This window comes from Vipera berus (assembly GCF_964194415.1).
Source record: "Vipera berus genome assembly, chromosome: 1".
Classification (NCBI taxonomy): Eukaryota; Metazoa; Chordata; class Lepidosauria; order Squamata; family Viperidae; genus Vipera; species Vipera berus.
In genome coordinates, this window is record NC_138202.1 from 173,844,659 (window position 1) to 173,872,382 (window position 27,724).

The window sequence follows — 27,724 nt, forward strand, 5'->3', positions numbered from 1 at the left end:
AAAAGTCAACCTAAAACAATTGTATTTTCAGTTCATAATGTGCATTCATCCATATGAATAAAATCAACATATAACTTGTTTATTTAAATGTTTATATACTTGTTCCCTGCTCCTCATGAATTTAAAAGACCCAGGGGAAAGGTAACTAACTAGAGATTCTCACAGGGCACCCTTAAAGGAACTTTGAAAAGCATTTCTGTCTTCCCAATGGGGAAAATAAGCATCAGGAACAAGGGGGGGGGAATTAGACTAGTAACCTATAGTTTTTTTTGCCCCAATGTAGCTTTGAAATTTAAAAATATTCTTCCAAGAGAAAATGAGAAGCCCATGAATTATGTGTAAACATCTGATGCACATTATTTTAGTCAAACTCCAAGCTTAAAGTACTGTAAGCTTAAAATGTGCGACTGTAAGTTTCCATGAATCTTGTTAAATAAAGCTTTCTGTAGGTCTCAGATTCTTTGATATCTTCAAAAACTTGAGAATCTTAAGTGTCATAAGATTCTGGCATGTTTAAAGAAAATCAAGACAACTTTAAAAAAATGTGGCATTGGAGGTTCCATAAATATTGCATGAATCCCAATTTTTCACTGCACGTATTCATCTGGCTTGCTGCAGCCTCTGCTTATAAATTAACAGTGTTGTCCCAGACCAGGGGTTGGCAACCTTGGCTCTTTTATGACTCGCGGACTTCAACTCCCAGAATTCCTGAGCCAGCATAGCTGGCTCAGGAATTCTGGGAGTTGAAGTCCGCGAGTCATAAAAGAGCCAAGGTTGCCGACCCCTGTCCCAGACCAACAAATGAATGCTTTCTCCTGTGCTAACCCTTGATTAAAGTTACCACAATGTGTGAGCCTAGAACAGGCATCCCATTTAAACCCCAGGTTTGCAATGTCATCTGAAATTGAACTGAATGTCTGCTAATCAATTGTCAATTTTTCTTTCCAATCTCCAAATAGTTATGAGGGAACAGCAGCCACAAAATGACAATTTGAATGGCATCTGTTAACCACAGGATTCATTTTTCTTTTACAGTGGGCCTGAAATGTGCTGTCTTTCCATTTCCCACATACAATGGCTGCTATCATCAGTTAGACATCTGTGCCATTTGCCCCTTTTGAACAAGAATGCTACCATGACCAGCCACAATAAAATTTGCTGGTGGATATTTGGTGTAATGCTTACTCACTTAACATTACATATAGTACATAGCCTCCCAATAACATTTTAACACCACATATACACCTGTTTTAATGTATAATCCAGCCGTGTTTCAAAATTCATTATCCAATTTTGAAATCATTACTGCTTCAGGAGAACAAGTCATAATGGAAGAAAACTGGACATATCATACGAAAATATCTGATGGAGAAAAGAAAAAATAAAGACCCAAACCTCAAGGCAGTTCAGTACAAAAGCAAATTTTATAACAAGTGCTTTTTCAGGATAAAGACACAACAATCAAAATGTGAACGTTTCTTATTTATTCAAAAGCTAGGGTATGACAAAGACAATTAAAATGTAATATGCCACCTTTTTACATAAATTGCTTGATGATCTGAGACTTATTATATGTCTCCCTGCCCAAAAATGCTCACACACAAATAACCATTAATATTTTATACACAAATGTTTATTTCTCAAACAGCCCCTTTAAACACAAGGAATAGAATCTTAAATCCTCATCAATAAGCTTCCCCCCCCTCCCCATATTCTCTGCAATCATTGTGTTCTTGGTCACTACTGGCTTTAACACCAAAACAAAGACATGTTATTTAAAAATCATGCTATTGATTTCTAAGCTCTGCCTCTGACCATTCTAAGATACTCTGCAGTGTCTTAAAAATGGTACATCACCAGATCTGAACCAAATATGGAATAGCTGTCTATTGAACACAAAACAAATGAGAAATAAAATTACAAGACATAATCAAGTTCATAACGAATGTAGGTATTCTTTTCGTCGTTGTAGATTCGTGGATAATGTGCTATTAGAGCATCCTGTGAACCAATATAGATAGAATTATAAATCTTCCAGTACACATCTCTGACTTTTCTGGCAGGGTGAAACAAACCCTAGGAAAAGAATAGAACCAGAAATTAAATTGCACTTAAGTGAATCATCTTACTTACTGATCATTTACAAAGAAATGGCATTTTATGACATGTCAGAAATCTGGGTTATTCAGTTTGATCTATATTGTCTAGCTCATCCTGCCCAGAAATAATTGGCAAAACCTTTGAGAAACAGTTTACATAATAGACCACAAGAAGGGAGTTGCAAAAGCCACATTACAATGATGCATAAGTTTTTACATGTAGCCATCGCCTTTCTGCTTAATTGCAAACAAAATGAAATTCTGCAGAGAAATCCTATCAGTTGATTTTATACTGTGTGGTTTAAAAAACTGTTAGGCTTTTAAATGGGACATAATCTCTGTGAATTTATGCAGAATTGACTTGGGAGGCCGGTGTGTGGTGTAGTTGGTTCACATGGTGTGGTAGGATGGAGGGTTTGTTGTCACTGTGTGTTGGGGGGAGAGAGCGGGGGGGGGGGGGGAGGCTCAGCTAATCTCAATGTACACATGTTGTACTTTGACAATAAAGGTTCATTATTATTATTATTATGTAGTGTTTTATTAAAGTAATTATTCTGTTTATTAAGGCAAATGTATCATTGCCCAAGCTAGATGATTATTTCTTATCATATGAATCATCTTAGAGGATTTCATTATATTCATTCACAAACCATACACATGGAATCTTGCTACATTACAATTCTTTTCCAGAGTTCAATATAAAGAAGTCTTTAGGACAGCTATAGGATAGTCTTCAATTAAATAATTTTCCTGATTTAATATTTTTTTAAAAAATTATTCAGAAGCCTAGGCAGGCATTTTTATCCAACTTACCTGTAAACAATACTGCAACATCCGGCAAGGTCCAATAGCCACCCTTAGGCCCTCCAGTGCTCCCATAACTGCTTGGATGACATGAGGAGATGTTTCAAACACGTTGGGCCACACATAATTTAGCAAGTGATTCAGAGAGTCCTCACAGCCAAACCCATATACTCCAAGAGACATATGCTGCACGACTGCACTAGCTGTTTGCCTGTGAACCAGATCCCTGAAAAAGAAATTGTACAGGCATTATCAGTAACTTGCTCCCTATTTGTTTTTTCTAGTCTCTTTCTTCCTGTCAGTAGTTGTTCTAATTTGATAAAATAAAATCTTTCAGTATCAAAACACGACTCTTCATCCTTTTCTCTCCAATAGTCTTGGGGTTGATAGCTGGCAGGGTAATTTTCCTCCCTTTTGACTCAACGTCAAAATTGTGCTTCAATACCACAAAAAGGAGAGAAATATTTATTTATTTTATTTTATTTTAATTCCATTTATATCCCACCCTTCTCCGAAGACTCAGGGCGGCTTACAAGCTTAGCAGTAGCCTTCATTCTATGTATATGCCTGCTTATTAGGGCTTTCACACACACACCCAAGCGGCATTATTACAAAGTCAGCTTAATTGCCCCCAACAATCTGGGTCCTCATTTTACCTACCTCGGAAGGATGGAAGGCTGAGTCAACCTTGAGCCTGGTGGGATGCGAACCTGCACTAATTGCAGGCAGCTGGTGTTACTTAAGGAGGCATTAGCCCACTGCTCCACCAAGGCTTATTGCCAGGTCAACCAAATTTCTAAAAACAGATCAGCATAAGAAGCTGTATCAAAAAGAGAAAAACTCAAGAGGGGGCAGCAGCACTTCAGCAGCCCAATGAGCTGACTCCCCCAGCTCAGATAGGTTGAAAGACAGGGATAGATAGGTGGACGGGTAGAGAATAAAAGGAACATCAAAGAACAAAGCACTCTTATCATTACCCTCACTTCTCTTCTACTTACACAACCAGTGTAGAAGGAACCATATCGACAGAGACACCCTCTATCCAGCACCTAAATGTGCTCTGGAGGTGAATTTCTATTCAAATAATTAAATAAGGGTAAGAAAGGAACTGTCTCTTTCTCATTTCCCTTCTACTGTTGGGGTAAAGGAATATAATAGGAAGATGATCATTTAAGATTATTTAACTCCAGACCTTTCTAATTGCAGCATTTAAACAAAAGCAATATACTATAGAATAACTCTCCAATATAGTAATGATTCATTTATTTAAATACATAAAGGAGGCCTAAAATTAATTATTACATATATTTATATTCCTCATGTCCAAGAAACAGAAAACCACATTTTTCAGCTATCTCAAGAATTTCACATCTCAATGAGGAGATCTCTGTGGTCCTTCCGCACCGTCACAATCATGAACCTAAGTAATTGGCTTAATATTTACTAGGTTTACTATAACCTGACAAGTAAGAGCAAAAGAAACAAAAAATAGTGTGGAGAGGAAAAATTACCTGTCCATTAAAGCATCTTCAAGTAAAGGGGTAACAGCGTAAATGTAGTCTTTTCCCATTTCTCCAATATATTCAAATAGGAAAGAAAGAGATTTTAATACACCATTCTGAACATTCAACTCTGGAACTCTGTATTCATTCATAAGTGCAGGCAGTACTGTAAAAGGGGAACAGGTTTCAGCCACAATAGCAATTGCCACGGTTGTACACACTCTGTTTTGTCGTTCTTGTACTTTCAAATTATTTAGCAGGGTTGCCAGCACATCATGTGGTCTAAAACAAGGGAAAGATAAAAATGTTAGAGAATCAGAGTTAGAAATCTATCTGCCTGGCTACCTGCCTGCTTATCCACACAATTAATCCTTCTCAAGAAAAGATTTCTTGTAGTTTTGTTGACAGAAAAGTTTGAAAAGAGTAAACTTACAAAATCATGAGTAACTAAATAAGTAACTTTATATGTAATTACTACAAAAGCTTACAATAATCATGGGGGAGTTCATGTGATAAATTTCTGATACACAGTATTTCCCTTGGTAAAAATTCTAATTGCTTATAATTCATCCATCCAGAATTTTATTACATATAATGTGCAGCCAGATTATCAGGTTTTTTTTTTAACTGCTAACGTAATTCCTCTTCTCATTCTGTTCCTCTAGTTTTTTCTTTCTAATTCTGTCACAAGATTACATTAAATACCCTCTTCTGGTTCAGATGTTAGATTCTATTTAAATGCTCAAGAAGTTCATTTCCAAATAAACACACAAAATCTAAGCTAGGAGAAATGTTTAATGTCAGAATGTCTTACCACTAGCAATCAAATAGATATAATCACAGTGGTGTTAACTGTAGCATTTAACTTTTCATTCCCCATTTAAACAAACCAGTACAGGAAGCTTATACTTACCCAATAGCTTTTGCAATATAACCAAATGTATTCACAGTAGCTCTTCGAATAGCTTTCTTATGTGCTTTTAACAACTCAAGCAATTCAAAGCAAATCCTCATCCATTCCCTTGCAGAAACATATTCTGCCCCTCTGGAAGAAAGAGGAAATGGTATTAATAACAGTAATAAAGAACATTTAAATACGCTTGCCAAATTAAGCGAAATAGTGGAGATCAGGTATCATCTACAGAGAGGGCTTCCTTCCCCCAAACCCTAACCTCTAAACCAGTGATGGCGAACCTTTTAGAGACCGAGTGCCCAAACCACAACCCACAAAGTGCCAGGGCCGCCTCAGCATTGTGGTGCCCTCGGGGGGGGGGGAGCATGGGGGTGTGGCCCACTGGGTGGGCATGGCTGCAGTTGTCATGGCAGACTGGGTGGCGTGGCTGGAGTAGGCATGGCCACCTCGATGTTGCTCATGGGGGGGATGCCTGTAGGGGCCGGGCAGGGTTGGGGAAGATCCAGGGGGTCGCTGGTGGGTGGGGTGGTGGACAGGAGGCCCAGCATAGATGGGAGGGAGGCATGCAATCCTAGCTGGGCCTGGGGGGCCATGGCGCCGATGGGGATCTGGCTTCCCCTGCTCGGGGTGGCCTTTGGCTTGCTGGGCGTGGGCATGCTCTACCACCTCTACTCGAGCTTGCTAGCTGGCTGCTTCGCCTCCTTTGTGTTGGGTAGGGCTGCTGCTCCGGGCGGCGGCCTAATGGACCTGGGCAAGCTGCTGGCAGTGGTGGCGGGCGTGCCCACAGAGAGGGCTCTGAGTGCCACCTCTGGCACGCGTGCCATAGGTTCGCCACCACTGCTCTAAACCAAAGCACCTCTTCAAGAGGGCATTCTCTATCCTGACAGATGCAGTCACTCTCTTTATGCTAAAGTCTTTCTGTGCTTTCCTCTAGACAGAGAAAGGCACTGAATAAGATGGGATTTCTAGGAAGGAGAGCAGCCTTGTCCTGACTTCTCTTGGACAGATACGGCAGTCAGTCAGCAAGTTGGAAATTTTCTGTATCTTTGAAATGCACTGCTAAATTTTGAGGGAAAAGCAACGGTGGAATGTAGTAGGCACATGGTCTTCATCGAAACAGATTTCATAAACTATGTATAGGTAGTCCTAGACTTAAGACAATTGAACCTAACATTTCTGTTGCTAAGTGAGACAGTGAGTTTTGCTCCATTTTGCAATCTTTCTTACCACAGTTGTTACAAGAACCACCGCAGAGTCATTAAGTTAGTAACATGGTTGTTAAGGGGATCTGGCTTCCCCACTGACTTTGCTTGTCAGAAGGTTGCAAAAGGTGATTACATGACCCCAGGACACCGCAACCATCATAAATATAAGTCAATTGCCAAGCATCTGAATTTTAATCATGTGACCATTGGGGATGCTGCAACAGTTGAAAAAAATGGTCTTAAGCCACTTTTTTTTCAGTGCATTACAACTAAATGAACTGTTGTAAGTCAAAGATTACCTGCATGAATTCATTTTAAGAAGTCTTTTTATTTGTAAAACATATTTAACAGTTTATGATGTTGTGCTAGAAATGAATTTACCTGTCTGCAATACGTCCAACCAAATCAATACAATTCTCTTGTACTTTTTCATGCCTGTTCTTCAAGATAGGCGTGAGTCTTGGCAGCAGATCTTTAATTGGAGGAGTCATTTTGTGCATACCTGTTAAATGTGGGAAACAATACATTTAATATCCATTTCTGTTTTTCAAAGTAAAAATGTCATTCTAACCATAAGTCACGTACTTACCTATGACATTCACAATGGCTTTAAGAGCTCCTAGAATACTGCCCAGTACTTCAGGGTATTCTTCACCCAAATACTCATACAATACCACACCCAAGTGGCCCATCAATTTTTCCTAGGACCAAAAGACAAAGAAAAATATACTTAGAATCCAACAACTTTAAACCAACAGCAGATGTTTATGGAAGAAGATAGCAAACAGTGAATACCTCTTGACAGGTTTTCATGACAACTGCAGTACGAGATATCAGGTCGGCAGCTTGCTGTCTCACTTTGGCTGATTTGTTGTTCAAACGCCACAACACGGTACCACAGATCTGGGGTAAGTATGGTTTCACTCGCTTGCCAAGAGCATTTACCACTGTACCAAAGCCATTCAACATCACTGAGTCCTATCAATAAAAAAAATAGAACAGTGTTAAAATATTATCTGACAGTTGTGATTTTTATTGTCACAATCTGGCTGTCATGGTTCCAACAGACAAATAAAGCAGAATTCTGAGGCTTGGAAATTCCTCAAAGAACATGTTTATTAATTACAAAGCATAGGCATGGTCAAAAGTGAAACCAAGTCTGAATATCCCATAACAATTCCCCAGTTACAAAGCATAAAGTTTCCACCTGCAAAACTATGTGACTACATTCCCCAATAAATGCAATTGGCGGGCTTTCTTATACAACACCCAGTGCCTGGTCGGGAGTAACAGATGACCTTGGTTCCCACGGGACAGCCAATTGTTTTGACTAGCAAACCACCTGGGCAAGCCCCATCCATCCCCTCAAATGAGGAGGGAAAATGGCTGCAGCCAGGCTTATTTGCAGAGTTGGCAAGATTAAATTCTGGGCTTCATCTTTTGAAGTGAATTGACAAGCAAGAAATATTGCAAGTACTAGAACTGCAGTCATCTAATACATTAGCAAAATGTTAATAAAAGAAGAATTTTCTACAACTTAACTCCAGCCCTTATACTGAAATAGATCAATTCCGTCTTGAGAGTGCTTAGCAAAGAGCCCATCAAAGAGAGAATTTGGTATAAGGCTATTTCTATTTGAAAATTTTAATGTTGATACTATTTTATTGAAAAAAAGGACTAAGCTGACTTCTGGTTTGCCACCGCAGCCACCGCGGACGTTTGGAAAGTGAGCTCCATCTTCCATGTCTGATTTCCCTTCACTGGGGACCCTAGAAAGGGTCGAAAGTCGTCCTGTAGGGGCGATGAGCAAGGAGGGGACCCCTGCTTGATCGCGGGAGGGCGGTAGCCCTCCTGCTTGATCGGGGCAGACCTCCAAACTGGCAGAGCAAAGACCGGCCATAGCAATATGGCCTGTCATTAGGCTGCAGACAGCTGAAGTCAAACTCACTATCAAGCACTTTGAAAGCAATGCGGATGAAACTGGGTGAGATCTGATCTTCTCTTTACCCTAAGTACCTTCTCTTCCTGTAAAAGCTGCTCAAAATATCTTTCCCCCTTTGAGGAGAGAGGGAAGGGGATTTCTATCCCACCCTCTAACAATAGTGGCGTCTGACTACCCAGGGGAATCAAAGAATTAAAAGAACTATTTTAATCTAATTGGTTTTATATATTCCTGAAACCTGGGGACCAAAATTTTTCCTTTACTGGAGACTCTTGTTTTTGCCTATAAAAAAGAAAAAAATTGGAAAAGGGATTAGAAAAATTTTGGACTTAAAAAACCTTAAATGGCATCTGTGACATCTTGTGGCGAAGTCTGGTATTACAAGTTGTTAGTTCCCAAAAGAGACTTGGCTTGAAGCCCAGACCTTAGATAAGATTTTTTTGACTTTGGCACAACCTGTGAGAGACTTAGCTGTAAGAGAACAGCTGGGTGCCATAACCAGCCTACTTGAACTGTGAATGTAAACCTTTACTGACTCTCAGAGTTATATGTGGCAAATTGCTTTCCTATCTCTTTATTTGAGGAATATTGGTCACTATATGAGATGTTGAAATACCTTGGGACTATAAAATCTTGCTTGACAAACAACTTTTACTAGAAAGACTATTTATAAACACGTGAAAGAGATGAAGACCAGGAAAATATTCTTTCCATGTTGAAAGCATTACATGAAACCATTCTTTCACCTTGTGATAAAATAAGACCTAACATAAAAGATCAAGCTTAGATACACAAATCCAAACTTTGTGACTACAACCAAAGAACCAACAATGCAGAAGATAACAGAAGAAGTGGGACAATCAAATATTAAGACAGAGGACTCATTTGACCAACAAACACACCTGATAAAAAATCCAGAAAAGGAAGTGACAACACTGAAAATGGAAATGACTTTCTATATAAATCAAAAGAAATTTGAGAAAGAACAGATTGAATGGAAGACAAATATATCAGAGCAAGCATGAGGAACTGGAATAACAGGGAGACAATTTAACAAATACAAATGGGCTAGTCCTTCGAGAAAACTGACAACTAAATGGTCTCCTTTATTTCAAATAACATATATAATAATAGAGGGAGATCTATTTGACGATCTAAAAGCACTGATATGAAAGCCTAGTTGGCAAAGGATGAAAGCCAGACTAAGGTTGAAGAAAATTGGGGTTTTGACTTATTAGAGGGGATTTCATATTAATAATTAGAGGGTTAAAGGGGAATTTTGGTTATTAGATTTAAAATACTTGGAAATTAGTTGAAAATAAGGATTTTATCTGTTTCATATTTAAAAATTAGACCTAAAAGGGAAAAGAAATTAATTTATGAATATGTTTCGATTTATTGATTAACCAAGGTAATATACATAATGCTTCTGATTTATTAAAGGGGACATTGTATTATTAAGTAGATGATTTAATGTGGTGGGAAATAGATAACTTTTAGGAAATAGAACATCATTACATTCAAATAGATAAAATGTGTATTTTGGATATTATATTTTGTTATGAACTGAGACAAGGGAAATCTTGGTTGTCCAAAGCCTGAAAATTATAAATATCAAAGATTAAATTGGAATATTGACGAGAAACTAAAAATTGGGTAAAAATAAAATAACAGGATATGGTTTATGAAGACTGAATGTAATTAAGATTTGTATACGCTAAAAATTTATTGATAAATGTAATAATGTTTTTATTGAGTTGATATAACTAGAACTATACTAGCTTGAATACAAGACAGTAAATGTTAAGGGACAAAGAGAAGAAATATCTGATGTTGTAACTTGAGATTTGCTTTTTAAATACCTAAATGTAAAATTAGAAAATTAAAATATTATTATAAAAAAAAGGACTAAGCTGAAACCAAAAGCAGTAAGTACTAGATGAAGAAAATCTGAGGGCTCTTTCCCATCACAAAAAAGATGCTGAGTATTTACTGGAGAACAGAATACTTTATCTCAGTCCAAGCATAGCCCTAATGAGAGATGAAATGTTATCTCATTATACAGACCTTGTGTATCTCTAAAATTTATTAGATTTGCCATCTGCAACAATCAAGAAACTTTTGGTGGCATAAATATTTGATATCTTTCCAACATTTCCTAATACTTGTCATGACTTGAATCTGAATCCAAAATATCCCTTATTCATATACCTCTGTAGTCTGTTCTTGGAAAGCATACAGAATACCATCAATAAGTTGTTCTTCCAACTTGTGGTCAATGTCAGCTGCACCCAGATTCCCCATGATCTTTTCAATAGTTTCCATAACCATTTTTCTATATTGCTCAGCTTCATCTTTCAGATCATCCACAATCCTGGAAATAATTTCGGCAGCTCCAACTTTGTTTGCAAGCTCCACAGTTGTATCAACCAACTACAACGAACACAAAAGTTTGTGGAATCAATGATCAATTTAGAAATCTGGAACCATCTCAATTACATTTCCAAACAAAAATAATGCATTAAGGATAAAGGCAAAATGGATAAATCTCGATCTTTGAAAAGTACACTAGATACTATCACAAATTAACTGTCATGTAACAGGTAACCAATCATAAAGTAAAACATGAGGGGACACCCCCCTCATTTCCTTCCCCTTTAGAATATATAAATATCAGGTGCACAGTTATTTATTCCTTTTTATCTTTCTTCTAAGCCAGACATGTCAAACTGGCAACATCACGTGACAGCGCAAGATGTATCGGGACTGTTTTGCCATTGCCAGCAATGGGGTGGGCATGGCTTCTGGATGACGCATCTGGCCCACGGGCTGGCAGTTTGACAACCCTATTCTAAGCTGATTATCTCTGTTAAACCACCTCAATAGATGTTCCCAATTCCACTTCCTAGCAATTGGAATTAAATTTTGTCAAATAATAAGCACCCTTTAGTTTTATCTATATTCTACTCAATGTAATTATTAGGAATTTCTGCTAAAATTTGCTTACTGTACTGGTGTCAATAATAGTAATACCTGTCTATAATTTCTTCTATCCAATGCCATTCTATGCTGCCAGAAATGCTTGAAAAACGGAGGCAAAATTTCTGTTTTAATGTAGTTTGCTTCAACACCATCTGTGCCACAACATTGCTTTACCACCTGCAAAAAAAAAAAAAAGACAAGCTAGTGTAAAATTTTCCAGAAAGTAAAAATGTTATTCTACCAAGTGTGCTGTATGCATCTCAAATAATTATTTGGAAGAGCATTACAGCAAGAATGGGCAACACTGAATGTTTTTGCATTACATGTAGTGATTATACTAATGCAGAGCCGCGAATTTAGCAAAATCCAGAGCCTTTTAAGCTTCTCATATTTACATTAACAATCTTTAGAATCTCCTCAGAAACCAACTAGTTCAAAATTCAGCTCAACTATTTTATTAGCCAATTTTAAAAAGCTGCTATAGCTTTATTTCAGAATCTCTTTCAGCATTATTTCGATAATGGACAGAAACATATCAACATACTTTTAATATTGTGACGTCTAATTCTTCAGCTAAAATGTAGGTGTTAATCATGAATATTTTTATTAAGAAACTGAAGTTCACACAGTTTTACCACTACATTTATATATACCTCTCTACTTTTATGCATCTCGGAGTCATATTTTTCTCTACCTCCTGATGGCGAGGCTTCTACCAGCAGAACAAAGCAGAATCCAACAAATTCTTCCATGTTCAAATATACTCACGTACCTTCAACACAATCTTCTTCATTTCTTCATCAGGAGATTGAAACTCTCTGATAAGAATTAGCATTACTTCTCTGGTATAGTAGTTGGCATACTCTGCATCCATAAGTGGAATAAGATAACCTATGGCTTTCAAGAAAGCAGCCAGACCCTAAAAATATATAAAACAATTATTATTATAAATAACACCATCTGTTAACTAATATTACCTGACTGATGTTAAATCAGACATACCTTTCCTCTGTGTTGACGTATGCCTTTCCAGAGGGGCTTTAGAACAGAGTCAAATGATTCAATGCCATATGGGGTTGCTGCTTCAGCTAAAGCAGCAATGGCTAAAGCACTAATAGTGCGTACTTTCTGTTGCTCATCCACCAAGCCTGCAAAGCAAATACATAAGTTTGTTCTATATTTCAGACTTATTATAGTGAAAGGAAAATTTGTAACTAAGCTGCCATTTTTAAAAACTCACAAAGCCTCTGCTGCTGGTCTGTCTATCCCAAAATTTATAAGACCTAAATAACTGTTGCAGACTTTCCATCTGCTGCCATGTTCATCCAAAGCTGCCATTATCTAGTAGGCTTTGAGGAAAGTTGCCGACTTTCTACCAAATATTATCTCAAAAATTATTCTAAATTATTAACCCTGCAGAGCAGTTCCTTTGTCTGAAAAAACCCCAATGAAAACACTTTCCCTTTCTCTGAAAACAGTAAGAGAAGTTGTATGAACTTTCCTTATTTAATAAATGTTCTGCCTGCTTTTTAGCATTTTCCTGCTAAAGCAACAGATAAAGAAAATCAAATTTATATTAAATAGTGTTATATGTTCTTTTCCTGCTCCCTAGTAGGAAAAGAACATCTAATTTATTTTATTAAATAAGGGAGGTCCAGACAACTTCTCTTACTGGATAAAGATCAACTGTAAGTTTTATTCTTAAATGTAAAGACTCTACTACATTTCAAAAGAAATAGAAAAAAAGATTGCTTTAATCTATTTCATTTGTTACAGATTACTAACATCCAATTCTAAATCATTCAATTCCATAGTTACAGAACAACAGCACTGTATAACTAACACATTTAACACACCTACCGTGTTCAATAATTTCAACCAAACTCCTGAGATGGGGTAAAATTGCACAACCCATTAGAATAGCAATTTGCTGCACAATCTTGATGCCAGTGTGTCTAGCTTGCCAAGACTTCTTGCTTTTGCACACAGCTTTTAAAAACGGTAACAAGGATGGAATTCCTAAGGCAGAAGCAACAACGGCAAAAGCTCGAGCTGTTGTGTTACGAACATATTCATCCATGTTATCAATATCAGGTCGCATAGTAGAGATCATTGTTGCCAGCCCAGCTGCCTGAATGGATCCAAAACATAAGAATCTGTTAATCCAACCTTAAACCCAAAACTATAAACACCCATGTTCCATATTTTGACGTTATTGGTTACTTTTCAGTGATAGAATATGGCGTCAGGTGAAACATTCTCACTGTTAACAGCTCAATTTTGTGTGTATATCTATAAATCAATTTAAATTGTACACAACCATTTGGCACATCTGTTCCTCCGCTTCTAAGCTAATTTCTGTTAATATCAACGCAATAGATTAGAAAAATATATTACCTTAGCCAGGTTGGAAATTATTTCTCTGCCTTCCACTCTAGCATAGTAATCTTCATCGATCAGCAAAGGTTCAATGACCACAAGAATCTAAAAGAAATTTAATGAAAGTTAAAACTCATGGGAATTAATGTTTGATACAAATAATGTAATATTAACTTTGCAAGCACAAATGAAGCCGCAGTCTCTTGTAAGATAAACACTTGATGGTCTTATAATTCCACTTAAAGGTTAGTTTTGGAAAACTGCATACCACATATATATTTAAACCATCTGAACTAATCATTTAACAAGACAGCATTTCATAGGTAATACTAAAGAATTCTTTGAAGGATTGTTTAAAACCTGTGGCTTGCCTGCTTGTATGGCTGGAGAATGGAAGAAATTATGGTTCAATTATCTCAAGTCTTAGCCTATTAAAATGATACATTTAACCAATTGTTAAAAAACCCCTACCAACCCCTAGCACTTTAAAAAAAAGCTTATAATCAAAATTCAGTTTTTACATGATGCTAATTCTGTCATTTGGAAGAAAGGAGAGGGAAGGGGAAAGTGTCTGAATCAAAACCGCACATGAAATCCTATATCCTAGAATAGTGTTACACAGCAATTATAGCCAGTATTGTACTACATTTACATGCAGAATACAGTTACAATTATGACTTTACAACAGGCAAGCATCTGTTCTAAAATTGTGGGCTTCGGATCAAGTATGTAACACACTGAAATACTATATTCAGAGACACAAACCTTGTGCACATATGGCCGGACTAAATCGTCCAACTTATATAGGATCCTGTCAATAACTTTAACAAGCAAGTGGCGTTCTTGATCTTCAAGGGTTGGAGACATCAGAAGGGGCAAAATTTGATTGAACAGTGGGCCAGCTCCAAACTCTCGAGCTTTGTCAGTAATCTGTCGCAAAGCAGCCTATGGAAGCAGAAGAAAAAAAGCATAGCATTATATATAGTCTGCTCATTCCAAAATTCCACCAAGCCAAATAATCAATTATAAAGTTGCATTTCTGTTACATTTGACACCACAGTGCATTTCTACATTGGAACCATTTTAGTTATGAAATGTAAACAAGCATATTTCAGAAGAACAGCTTTTTAATAAAATGTATGTATGTATGTATGTATGTATGTACGTACACACACAAACACACACCCTCAAAGCTGAAAGCAATTGGGAATAAAGAAAAGAAAAAATGAACCAAAAGTGGGGATAAAAGGAAAATGCCATTGATATAGAAGTAGTTTATCTTACCTTCCTCATTGGAGGGGTGCCATTTTTTATCTTCAAAAGCAGTTTCATTATTTTTCTTTCTTTCTGTTCCTCTGGACTAAGAGTTGATTCATCAACATCAACCTGTAATTGTCATATATGTACAAGATTAATGTATATTTACCTGAATTCCTTCACCAAGGAACACAACACTGTCAGTCCAAAGAACTCACCAGTAGTTTATCAAAATACTGTATGTCATCTGGCTTTAAGAAAGGAAGATTTCCTGAGGGCTGGTCATTGACACTCTTCATAGTTCTGTCTTCTGTTTGCATGTGGAATCCAGTCATACCACCCAAGGGGGTTGGTGTTGCTGTAAGTTTACGAGCTGGAGTACGAATTGGAACATAACCTGCTGGGGGAGGGAGAACCTGAATGGACAAATAAGCATACAGTCACATTACAGAAGTAAAAAGGAACTTCATACTTTAAAATGGAAAACTTTGGAGCTTTTTTATAGCAATAGTTTATTTGTTAAGATTTGTTATTTGTTAATTTATACACTGCCTTTGTTCCAGAACAGGGGTGTCAAACTGACAACCGCGGGCTGATGCACAGGCCATGCCCACCCTGCCTTCGCAAAGGCAAAAAGTGTCATGATACGTCATACGTCATGCGATGGAGTCTGACACCCTTGTTCTAGAAGCTCAAAGTGATTTATACAGCATTCCCTATGTTTTCCTAAAACAAGAACCTTGTAAGATAGGTGTTATCATTGTACAAGGCTTATTCCTTACCCGATAGCCCTCAGGAAACATAGCATCCAACTCTTCATCAGAAAGGGGTCTATTTCTTTCATCAATTTCTCTTTCCCATCGCCAGGCTTGGAGTTGTTCAGGAGTCATGCTCATTATGTGCCCTATAAAGAATATATTCAATATATTAAGTACCTGGAGACAACGTGCATATTTTTAAAAAATTCTTGGCAAAGTTTTCAAGCCATTGTTATAAGCAGTTATGTTTCCAAAAATGCTTTAACTTCACCAGATAACTATGAAGTTTGAGTAAAGCACAAATATGAAACATTAGTAAGTACGACGGATATTCGGGCTAAGTTCAATATTAAGCAATTATGATTACAGAATAGGATTTCATTTGTTCCCTACTTTCCCTTTTCTGTTTCCAGAATGCTCAGGTAGGTTCCTATTCAAGGCAAATGTTGGGCAGAGCACATGCATGCACGTGCGCTTTATTGTTAAGAATAACGAAAATTCTACTGGCAAAAGATCACTTCTCATATAATACCTCGGAATTTAGCAAACGTAACTAGGTTTTTGGCTGTTAAGGCAACTGAAATTACCTGGTGTAGGTGTTGCCATGTTCATAGCTGGTGTACCAATTGGTGTTTTGCCTGGTGTTAATACAGGGGTGCTGCCACCCATCTGACTTGCCGGTGTCTCATCCCAACGTGATTTTCTTTTACTTGCTCCAGGAGTTGGCGTTTCACCAATGGAATCCCCCCCTCGATCAGTACGAGGAGTTTCTGCCCATCCACTCCCATGTCCTGGGGTATCTGGAAAACAAAATCCAACCATTTAAAATTGAATTCAGTTCACAAGTGGAAGTAAAAAATTTCACAGTACTTGTATCTAACCACCTAATCTCAGGTTTATCCACAATAATAATAAAACCAAGCAATGGGTCATTAGTTTTAATTTCCAGGATTGATCTGCAGAGAGCATACTAGTATGCAACATTGTCCTGTTTCTCCATCAATGTACCTGAAATACATGTTTTTAAAAAAGTGGCTTATTAGGTTATTACACTCAACTTTCAGTTTAAGTATCAATATGTTATCAAAGATATAGCTAAAGCTTATTTGAACTAGGGGGACAAATCAAGTTAATAGAATAAAAACTCCTAAACTCAAAAGCTTTCCAACAGCATACCAAATAAAAAGTTAGCCTCATTTGAAATTAGATAACCTGCTAAACATAATATACTAATTTACTGATTAATACATTAAACGTATTTTATTACGTTCCACAAAGAATACCTCTTTCTGTTTTGGGAGTCTCATCCCATCGATTCTTCCGAGCGCTGGAAGTTGCCCCTCCATGCCCGGGGGTTGCATGACCAGGTGTATCACCACGCCCAGGTGTTGCAGCTCCTGCTGGTGTATGACTAGGAGTTGGATCCCATATTTTAGATCCAGGGGTTGCTCCAGGTGTCTCACTACCCTTTGCACGGCCAGGTGTTTCATCCCAGCGCAATGACGGAGTATGTCCAGGTGTCTGAATAAAACAAAATAGGGTTTAAAGAAAAAGTATTCTGAGATATCATCTTTTTAAAAAGACATCTATCGTATCTTTCAGTCAACAGTCTTATGTCTATTTCAAATGACAGGATACATTCTTCTTCTTAAAAATGTTGAGGCTTAGACCTGCAGATTCATTTGCATTGATGGATTAATTTACAAATGTCACAAAAGAACATCGTCCGTGCTTGAAAGAGATATCTGTTGAGCACTATATATTTTATTTCCAAGTTGGCAGATTCAAAGTTAATGAATAAAAAAAATAGAATATGGATTAAAATGTTACCTCAGCTTGATCCCAGCTAGACAATTTCTTAGGTGTGGCACCAGGAGTCTGGTCAGCAGTCTGGTCCCAACGCCGTTTGCGTTTTGATGGTGGCTGGGATGCAGCACCATTGACGACTTTAAGTTCACCAGCTTTAGCCTTTTCTGCTAGTTGCTGTCGAATTTCTCTCTGTTAAAGAGAAAAGATTGTGTCTCAAATACTGTGAACAGAAAAATAAGTTCACCAAGTTATTAGTACATTCATATCTTCCAAGTGGGTCCACATTTTAATTTGGGGTGTAGGGTTAAATACGTTTCTACAGATGAGCATTTCTAATTATTGGTATTAATAAATTACAGATGATCCTCCTTTAAAGCAGCATTCAGCCGCTGTTCAAACTCATAACAGTGCTGAAAAAAAAGTGGCATTTACAACCAGTCCTTCTACTTACGTTAGTCAGTCTCCCCATGGTCATGTGAGCATCATTTGAGACCTTCACTATTGGCTTCCAAGAAGAAAGTCAATGGGGAAGCTGTCACAAATGGTGATTTACTTAACAAATGGCAACTGGAAGTACCAGAACTGCTGCCACTAAGCAGCATGTCCTTGCTTAACAACAGAAATTCTAGTCCCATTACCATTAAGGGACGACTACCTATATAGCCAAATGAATAGACCCAAACCATATAATGAAAGAGAGTGGCATATGTGAAACAAACTACAGAACATATTGGTCCAGTTTCCAAATTATCACATTATTTCCTGGCTAGAGCAAATCACTGTTTTTATCTGAACAAGTATTTATCTGAATAATTTATGCCCAAATTATATTTACATATGTGGCTGAAACATGCTTTATGTACTTCAGTTCACGAACTATGTATGTCCATGTGTGCGTGCGTCTATGAACTTACAATACGCCAAACGACAACTCTTTATATATACTATGAGAATGTGAACCATGAGTTAAAGTGGGCCTGGGCAAAGCATTATCTATTCAGCAGACAAATCAGCCTCCTTCATGTACAACATCAAGCCAAAATTTTTAATCAGCTTGTTGAGCCAGGCAGTCCTCCAGGCTTTTAAATGTTCATTTAACTATATACGAGGGCAATTTAGAAATAACCCTCTGTTTGGTTATCAATGACATAACACTCACAAATACAGAACTTTTATTATACACACATTAGAAAACTACATTACATTACTTTTCGACATAATTGCCATTCAAATTGAGGCACTTGTCATGTCTTGCAAAGTTTGGAATTCCTTACTATTAGTTGCTCGGTGCCAAATCTGGGCTATAGGGAGGTGATCAAAAACATCCCAACGGAACTGCTTCAAAAGTTCTTGGGTGCGTCTAGCGGTGCGCAGGCGAACCAACCCCACACCGGAGCTCAGCATGCCCCAATGCTTGTTATGGATGGCTCGTCTGTATTTTCTTAATGTTTCACAATGGACTTCTGAACTGATGGACGAACCACGCTCCACAAACTATACTAGCAGTACTCCTTTGGCATCTTCACATTTGGCAGGATTTTCTATGGGACCACTTCTGGTGTGGTGTTGGTTCATGATAATGCTCACCCGCACACTGCTAGACACACCCAAATACTTTTGAAGCAGTTCCGTTGGGATTTTTGATCACCCCCACCCCTAGACCAGATTTGGTGCCGAGCGATTATTACTAAGGAATTTCAAACCTTGTAAGACGTTACGACAAGTGCCTCAATTTGAATGGCAATTATGTCAAAAAGTAATGTAATAATAAATGTTCTGTATTTGCGATTGTCTGTCATTGGTAACCAAAAGGAGGTTTATTTCTGAATTGCCCTCTGTATTTCATATTTTAGATTTTGATAAGTTTTAATACTAGGGGTCTCCAACGTTTCTGGGTTGGTGGCCTGGTGAGAAACGGAGAGGCAGGCGCCTTTATGTATGCATGCGCATATATGCAAATGTAGCTGTGCGTGCGTGCGAACAGGGCCACGAGCATGTGCACTCTACAAATGGGGCTGCCAGCGCCGGGGTTGCGGCAAGGCTAGCGCCGGCACAAAACTCACAACAAGGCTAGCACCAACACGAGTTGCCAGCCACTCTTACAGCCTGGTGGCCAAGAGGCCACTGCCCAGTAGCCCATAGGTTGGGGTCCTCTGCCCTAAAGGACCTCTCCGTGTTGCCTATCATTAAATTTTCCTACAATGTTTTCAAGTATTGTTTCCAAAGCATTGCAGGAACTAAGTAGTGGTCATTAAGCAGAGAGGAAATACACCAAAAGGAGATATCAATACTAGTGGTTCTTCAGGACTGCCTCAACATGCCATGAACTAAAAAAAGCCTTGCCTAAGAGAAATGAAAACTGAAATTTAAGAATAACAATCGTAACCTACTAACCTCTTCTTTTGTCAAATGTTGTTCACGCATAACATCCATATATGTTCTGGCATTCATTTTAGGATCAGGTGTCTTCCCACCTGCAGAAGAGAACAGCAACAGGACAAAAGCATAATAAGTGCAGGAAAAGCAGAAAAGTTGGCTTTTAAAACTGCTCTAATCTAACTTTATTTTATTTCAAAATCAATTAATTTTAATATTTTGACTGATTTTTAAGAAATTATATGTATCTTACTTTTATTCACTTTGCTGATCAATTTAACCTGTTTGAACACAAACATAACTACAACAGCTTAAAACAAATATTTTAAAGGAGATAAGAATGATAAAATGACAGCACAGTTAAGTCTTCAGAAGTGATGGGTTCCTGGGTTGCTAATCCGGAATACGTACACTTTCGTGCCTTTGTCTCCATCAGCAGTTCTGACTTCAAGCAGCAGAATAGAAGCCTAGAAAATTATCTCTTTACCATTAGTAACACTTTGGAAAGATATTTATAATCAACACATTACCTTGTTCAAGCTGATAAAGCCTATGATATCTGACTACACGTACTACTGTAAACCTAAATAACTCAAATTGTTTCATCATACAGATCAGTGTATATGTTTGATGAATCTGGACAATGAACCCCAGATTCTTACTCTGTGGAGGCATGTTAAAAGGGCTTCACTTTAAGAGCACCCAATTTCTCCCCCCACTTATTCTGAAGGTATAATTACAACTGTGAACTGATTGCAGTACACTGTTTTTACCATAAGGATACTCACAGGCAAAGTCTTTCCCCACATCATAAATATTAATTTGAACCTTGAAATTTATTCTAACTTCAAATATTTACAGAAGCCCAGCCATATAGTAACAATCTTATCTAGGAAGCACTATTTTTAAAGTGCAGATTGGCTATACCAGTAGTATAGCATAAGTATTTAGGTCAAAATAAAATTCTTAATACATTTGCTATGCTGAACATCAGTGCCCAATTGGCAGTGTCATTCTGACACTAGCTTTGATAGGACTTTCCTTTGGGATACTTTTTCACCATTATCTACACAGGATGTGTTGAACTGCACCCTTAAGAATGCAGACAGGACTGGCATATAGCAGTACTGCTGTAGGAAAGAAATTAAGGACAGTTAGTATGGGCCTGTGAATTCTGACAATACATGTTTATATCAATGACAGTTAAGCAAGTAAAATCCATATCCCTATTAATTCATGCAGGCTGAAATGCTAATTTACAAAAACCTGCAACCAGTTATAGTTTTAATTAACAGGTGCTCTAAGGTTCCTTGTCAAACTAACTCACCCAAGGAAAGTTTCCATCAGGCCCACAGATACCCCTTGCACTAAGTTTATAAAATTTATCAGAATATATCTGAACTGCTAAAAGTAACGAATGTTCTTAAATGTTACTTTTGTTTCGCTTAAGCTTAACTTCTTGAAAATTCAAAATCAAGAGAATCAACTGCTCCGGTTTGTTAGGTACCATTTTAAAAGCAGTGATTCTTTATATTCTACTTTTGGATTGAAAGCATCCAGTAAGTTGGAAGATTCTTGAGCACTAAATATTAAAATCACTCAAAGTACAGCATATATAACCAAGCAATAAGAAAAGAAAAACCTTTAACCCTTTGTGTTTCTATGGCAATGGTTCATTATTTTCTTGTCCTTCTACCTGGAAAGAAAATCTGTATTATAAAAGATGAACAAATGGCAAACTATGATTTCAAACAACTTTCAAAGTGTATAAACTAAAACTCCTGAATTTTCAAGCATGCCAACAGAAATCAAAGGGCTAAAGATAATTTAAGGAAACAAAACTGATAAAACTGAGTGAAAAATTAAAATAATTTACCATCTGCAAAAGGATCAAGACGTTCAGGGGAAATAATCATCATCCGTCTCCGATTTTTGTATTCATCTTCCCTATCGGCAATCTTTTGTGGACGATGTTCAGCAAATGGATCATACTAAAAGTGAGATAAATACAACTCTCAATAAAATTTGCAGGTAAAGGTTCTCCCTTAACCCCACCAACATAAAAAAAGCATTGCTGAATGAGAACATTTCCATGGTTGCATTCAAAAGCACCATTCTACTGTTGTTACAGAGGTGTAAACCACTGGAACAGACTATTCTATCATATTCAAAATCTGTTCTGGAGTGTTGAAAGACATTCTGGAGAACCAGGGGAAAGATGGGAGATAGACAAACTGAAGACAATTTCTGCTAAAAAAACAACCCTTCATGTTGCTATAGTTAACACTGCAACAGTCTAAAAGGGTAGTGATTAGTACCGGAGTTGTATTATGTTAATCGCATACTATTTATATTTGATTTCTAATTTCCAGTTGATCTGACACGGGCCGGACAAGGCTACCCAAGGGCCAGATGTGGCCCGGGTGCATGAAGTGCCCAGATCCATCAAAATATATTCTACTAAATAAGGAATCTTGTCTATATATAAATTATCTCGATCAGAGGTAGTCCTTGCTTAATGATCATATTTGGGACCAGGATTTCTGTTGCTAAGTGAAGGGAACATTAAATGAAATCATAAAACCATACCTCCTAGTGGAGGCAGTTCCTGCTGTGGTTATTAAGCCAGGACCATGCAGTCATTAGGCAAAGACCTCACATTTGTTTTGTCCTGCACAAACAGCCTCCACTTCAATTCCTCCCCTACCTATCACACTCCTTCCATCTTTGGTCTTTTGGATGCCCTGCACAGGATAGCTGATAAAGAGGCCACTGTATTCTGCTGATCCCAACTGACCCTTGCGTTCTTTTTTTTTCCTTGGCGCAGGTGCTGCCAACGCTCTACATATTTATTATATATATATATATAATACCTCTGTATGTTATTGCATTAATATATTCAAAAATTCACCTGTTCAGTTGACTGTGGTATGTCATTAAGTAATGCCACCGGTGCATGATACCCAGGCTTCTTCTGGCCAAGCAAACTTGTAGAAGAATAGTCGTCATCATCCTACATAAATAAAGATGGTTAGGAGACATCAACAATATTTATACTGAATATATTTTTGTACTAAAATAATTCGATTTCTTTAAAAAAATTAAATTGAACTGTTTAAGCATAACTGTTAAACAACTGAATCCATGAAGTCTTTAAATAATGCAGTTTGTGCTATTACTAATTAAAATAAGTACATCTTAGTTTACACTTACATCTTCAAGTTCAGTTGCTGCAATTGAAGTTACATATCCAGCAAACCTGCTGTCACTTCCACCATAGATCTCCTGATCATAATACCCTGTAGAATCAAGGCCAACTCCTTGAGCTTCATCAAGTGCAGCTTTTTTGCCTTGAATTTCTCGAATCTGTGCTTCAATATCTGTGAAAAAGTTACAAGCCAATATTATATACATTTCAGAACAATTTTATAAACATACTGAAAGCAATTACATTGACCTTTTCTATAACCTTTATCTTTTCTCCACTTAATTTGTGAATCTTGGCCAAACTGATTTTGAGAACTTACATACTATTTATGGGTAAGATTCATTTAAATGTATAATTTGACAAATGTCCTAATACACACCTTGGTGTTAAGAATAATTATATAAATATGCTTAGAAAAACATCAAATGCACAACTATTCTCTGGGGAAAATTCTGCCACTTAATCCTGATTTTTAGAAGTTTACCTTTATTCCCAGTCAAATTTGGTTTGTGTGACTCCATAAACCATAATGAATTTTTGGATGACAGAGTGTAATTACACTCTAACCTGAGTCAGACAACTGTCTGGAAACACAAAAAAACAGCCAGGAAAAAACTCTTACATTTATTCATCACATACAAGTTACGGTTTTTTCTTTCTCAAAGAAGTCTAACAGAATCCATTTTTTGTTATGGTGTTGCAGGATTATCGGTTTTGGGTGTCCCACAGCAGCATTTTTAGCATTGTTAGAGAGTGGAAATACCAACATGTTAGGAACTGGTCTCAACATTTCCTAGTTTTTCTACCCTCTTTTTTAAGGTTTTGAGTTGGAAAGCAGGAACTATCCACCTTCTAGCACTCTATACCAGAGGTCCCCAATCTTTTGGGCACCAGGGACCAGTTACTTGGAGAGAGATTTTTCCGTGGACCGGAGGGGGTGTGGTTTTGTGTGCTGCCTGTATCCCACAGATGGGGTTTTGCTTGTTTGTGCGGCCCTGTTGCTGGCATGCCATGGCCCAGTTCGGTTCCATGGACCGGGGGTTGGGGACCCCTGCCTGCTCTATACATTAAATGCTTACAGTTAATAAGTCATGGATTATACTGTCAGCTCACTCTCCCTTCCATGCATAGGAAAAGCAAGTATTAAAGCATTTTTAGAGAAAACTTAAGTTTCACATTATGTGGGGAATGCGTTCTGTTCTAACCAAATGTATTCAATGATACTATGTCAAACCGTATTTTGCTTAAACCAGGTTATATTGGCATATATTCCAGTTCCATATTCATCCATTTATTGTTATTTTAATATTTGTATTTACTGTTTTTAGTTGGGCATATATTTAATCCTTTTTAACTTTTGTATCTCTGTATTTTTTATGCTTGCCCTGTTCACCGCCCGAGTCCTTCAGGAGAAGGGCGGTATATAAATAAAATTATTATTATTATTATTATTATTATTATTATTATTATTATTATTATTATTATTATTAATGCAAAAATACATTTTTCAAGAGAGAAAAAGTTTAATTTGTTCTTATGTACAAAAGAATGACAGCACATATGTCCAGTTCTTAATTAACAGCATTCTTCAGCATATCATTCAACAAGTAGGGCAAGGTGAAAAAGGTAAAGGTTTTCCCTGTCCAGTCATGTTTAGCTCTAAGGGGCGATGCTCAATTTTGTTTCCTACCTGAGGGAGCCAGTGTTGTCCAAAGGCACATCCATGGTTACATGGCCGGCATGATTATATGCCAAGGTGCACGGAATGTGTTATCTTCCTACTGAAGTGGTACTTATTTATCTACTTGCATTTGCATGCTTTCAAACTGCTAGGCTGGCAGAAACTGAGACACGTAACAGAAGCTCACCCCGCTGCCCGGCCTGGGTCTCAAATATTGGCAAATTTAAGTACCGGTAACTCTCCCCACAACAAACAACTGGCTTACTGGTAACCAATATTCCAATTTTGTAAAAATGTAAAAATGACATTTTAGAACAAAATAATGGGTTATATTATCAAAAAAGTTACAGATAATGTTTGGAAGCTTAAAGGTCTTCTAACTTATCAGAGAAGGTATTATATGCCAGGACTTTATTTCCACTGAATTGAGAAAAAAACATTAAGAACATAAAGAAACACACTTCTATAAATAAAGGCTATGCTTGCATCACTTTAATTCTTAGAATTCATTTTAGAATCTTTGTTCCTGACTTTCAACTCTGATTTGTAAGACTGGAACCAATCAGAAGTCTGAATTCAGACATCATAGATACTACACTTTGGCTGATTGGTTTCAATCTATCCTGCTGACAGCAACAGCCTAATGGAAGCACCTGAGCAAAATACCCTGCCATTCTGATCAATGCCGGTTAAGCAGGAACTCTTAAAGTTATTGCTTAATGTGATATGCAAATACACTATTTTAAATAACAAATACATGGCATCTAGCAACTAATATCTAGCTATGGATAGCCAGGCATTTCAATAAATGCACTGTTATTTTTATCCAACTCTGAATATGAACAGAGCAACTTATTAAAAAGCAAGAGTTGTCTTGGGTCCTTTCCTCCATTTGTTTTCACATCCTGACCTACTCTAGTATATAGATCAGGCATGTCAAACTCATGACATATTGGGACTTTTCCCCCATTGCCGACAATGGGGTGGGCAAGGTTTCGGCATGACACATCCAGTTTGACATGCCTGATATAGATGTACCATTTCCAGAAATCTTAATGCCATGAAAAATACTTCCCAGTTCAAATTTTTAAATTACTTTTTTTTTGGGGGGGGGGAGATGATGAAATATCTTCTTATCAGTTCTACCCATATGGCACTAATTTTAAAATATATATTATGTGGTACATTTACTGACTGCTATAATTAGTAGATAACTAATTGTTAAATAATTATTTTGGATTATTTTCCCCATTACATAAATAACAGTTCCTTTTTTACCTAATGGGAACACTGAATTTTCACTTAATTTTTCACTTAATTGTTTCTAATTACATAATTTCTAGTTTTTCTTTAACCTTTAACCTTTAACACTGTTCAATGTTCATCAACCAACATTCATGACATAATGTGTAGTTTAAAGTGAAAAACCCATTACCTCATTATCTAAAAAAAACAACAACTAAGATGTTCAACTTAGTTTTTTGATTGATACATCTTAAACTTTCTACTGACAAGAACAAGCCAATCTGAAATAGAAAGCTCATAAATAACCCAGGCAGGAAAAATATAAAAAGAGCTGCAAGGTCCTCTCTTAACAAAAGCCACTGAAGAGGTGGAGAATACCAAATGTGCCCCAAGTTACACTTGCAAATTATATTCCTACAACACGAAGGTTACAAACTGGCTACCTTCACATAACAGATACCGTACAAATAATATTTTGCCTTATTACTGCTTACAATTGCTTCAGAAAGGCAGAAGGATCAAAGTACAGGTATGTTGACTTAACTTGCTAGATCTTTATTTTTTTTCCTCCAAGAATTCAACAGTAACAACCCAGCGAGGTAGAGTATGTTTAATACATTTATTAAGAGCAAGTCATGATCTTAGTAAACCGATTTATTAAATAAAGTACGCTTAATACGTGTACTAAGATTAAATCATACACCTAGTAACCCTAAACAATGATTTATCGTGAGAGCGCTTCCACAGTTATGAGTGAATCTAAACTTGGGTCTCTTCATCCTAGTTCAAAACCGTAACCACAGACTCCTATACTTTGAGCTTTCTCATGTCTTTTATCTCTTGCAGATTACTTTGGTAAACCTTTCGCACCTTTTAACAGTCCTACGTTAAACAACCAGCTCCCCCTCCAAGTAGGCTATCTTTCGTCAGACGCCCAATATTATTAAGGGAGAAAACGGGCCTATGTCAACCTGAATCTACACATTCTCGCACATTTTTCTACAGTCGCGCAGTTTCATACTAAAACATTCTTGTAAAATAGAACCGTCGTCGTTGAACGAACAAAAACGCTCCCCTTTTTAATCCCGCGAGCTGGCACCGAAGGGTGCGCGCTTTATTTCGAAGCGGGAAAGAAACAGCTGTTCGTATCTTACGGGCCCATCTTAACGCCCTTCGCTTTCCGACTCACACCCAACTTCTCTAGCCGCCCTCCAGGCCTACCCCTCGGCGCTACCGACGCGCAAGCCGGAGAAGATCGTCCCGCGACGCCATTACGCGCAGGCCCGGGCCCGCCGGAGACCCGGCCGCTCACCGCCCGGCTCTCCTCCCACCCTGCGCCTTTCTCGAGAGGGCGGGCGACCATTTTGAAAGGGAAGGCGAGGAGCCGCGGCCAGAAGGGGCGCGGGCGAAACGTGGAGTGCCACGACCGTTTCCTTACCTTCGTGGGTCTTGGCGATCTTCGCCATTTTGTGGAGCTCGAAGAAAAACGGGAAGCGAGATGGAAGGGGGCGCCGCGCGCCGTCTCGCAACGACGTCAACTTCCGCTAGTGGGCGGGGTTGCGAG

General features: G+C 37.7%; 1 protein-coding gene across 4 annotated transcripts; it reads right to left on the reverse strand.

The window, feature by feature from the left end:
* Positions 1–1,401: 1,401 nt before the first annotated feature.
* On the reverse strand, positions 1,402–27,724 carry SF3B1 (splicing factor 3b subunit 1). 4 transcript variants are annotated; one of them, XM_081323080.1, is made up of 25 exons: positions 27,599–27,724; positions 23,240–23,406; positions 22,938–23,039; positions 21,903–22,017; positions 20,045–20,124; positions 17,672–17,839; positions 17,125–17,362; positions 16,429–16,641; positions 15,866–15,987; positions 15,302–15,499; positions 15,111–15,212; positions 14,592–14,771; positions 13,845–13,931; positions 13,308–13,578; positions 12,450–12,595; positions 12,220–12,366; positions 11,499–11,624; positions 10,677–10,898; positions 7,319–7,501; positions 7,113–7,224; positions 6,905–7,025; positions 5,319–5,450; positions 4,415–4,687; positions 2,913–3,129; positions 1,402–2,076 (listed from the first exon to the last, which is right to left on the reverse strand). In XM_081323080.1, the coding sequence occupies exons 1-25, from the start codon at positions 27,624–27,626 to the stop codon at positions 1,918–1,920; spliced, it is 3,909 nt and encodes a 1,302-aa protein (XP_081179206.1). In that variant the 5' UTR covers positions 27,627–27,724; the 3' UTR covers positions 1,402–1,917. The 4 variants fall into 4 exon arrangements, with proteins under 4 accessions (XP_081179206.1, XP_081179207.1, XP_081179208.1 ...); XM_081323081.1 differs by lacking the exons at positions 21,903–22,017; positions 22,938–23,039; positions 23,240–23,406; positions 27,599–27,724 and adding an exon at positions 20,438–21,859; XM_081323082.1 differs by lacking the exons at positions 1,402–2,076; positions 2,913–3,129; positions 4,415–4,687; ... (15 more) ...; positions 17,125–17,362; positions 17,672–17,839 and having other exon boundaries at positions 20,097–21,718.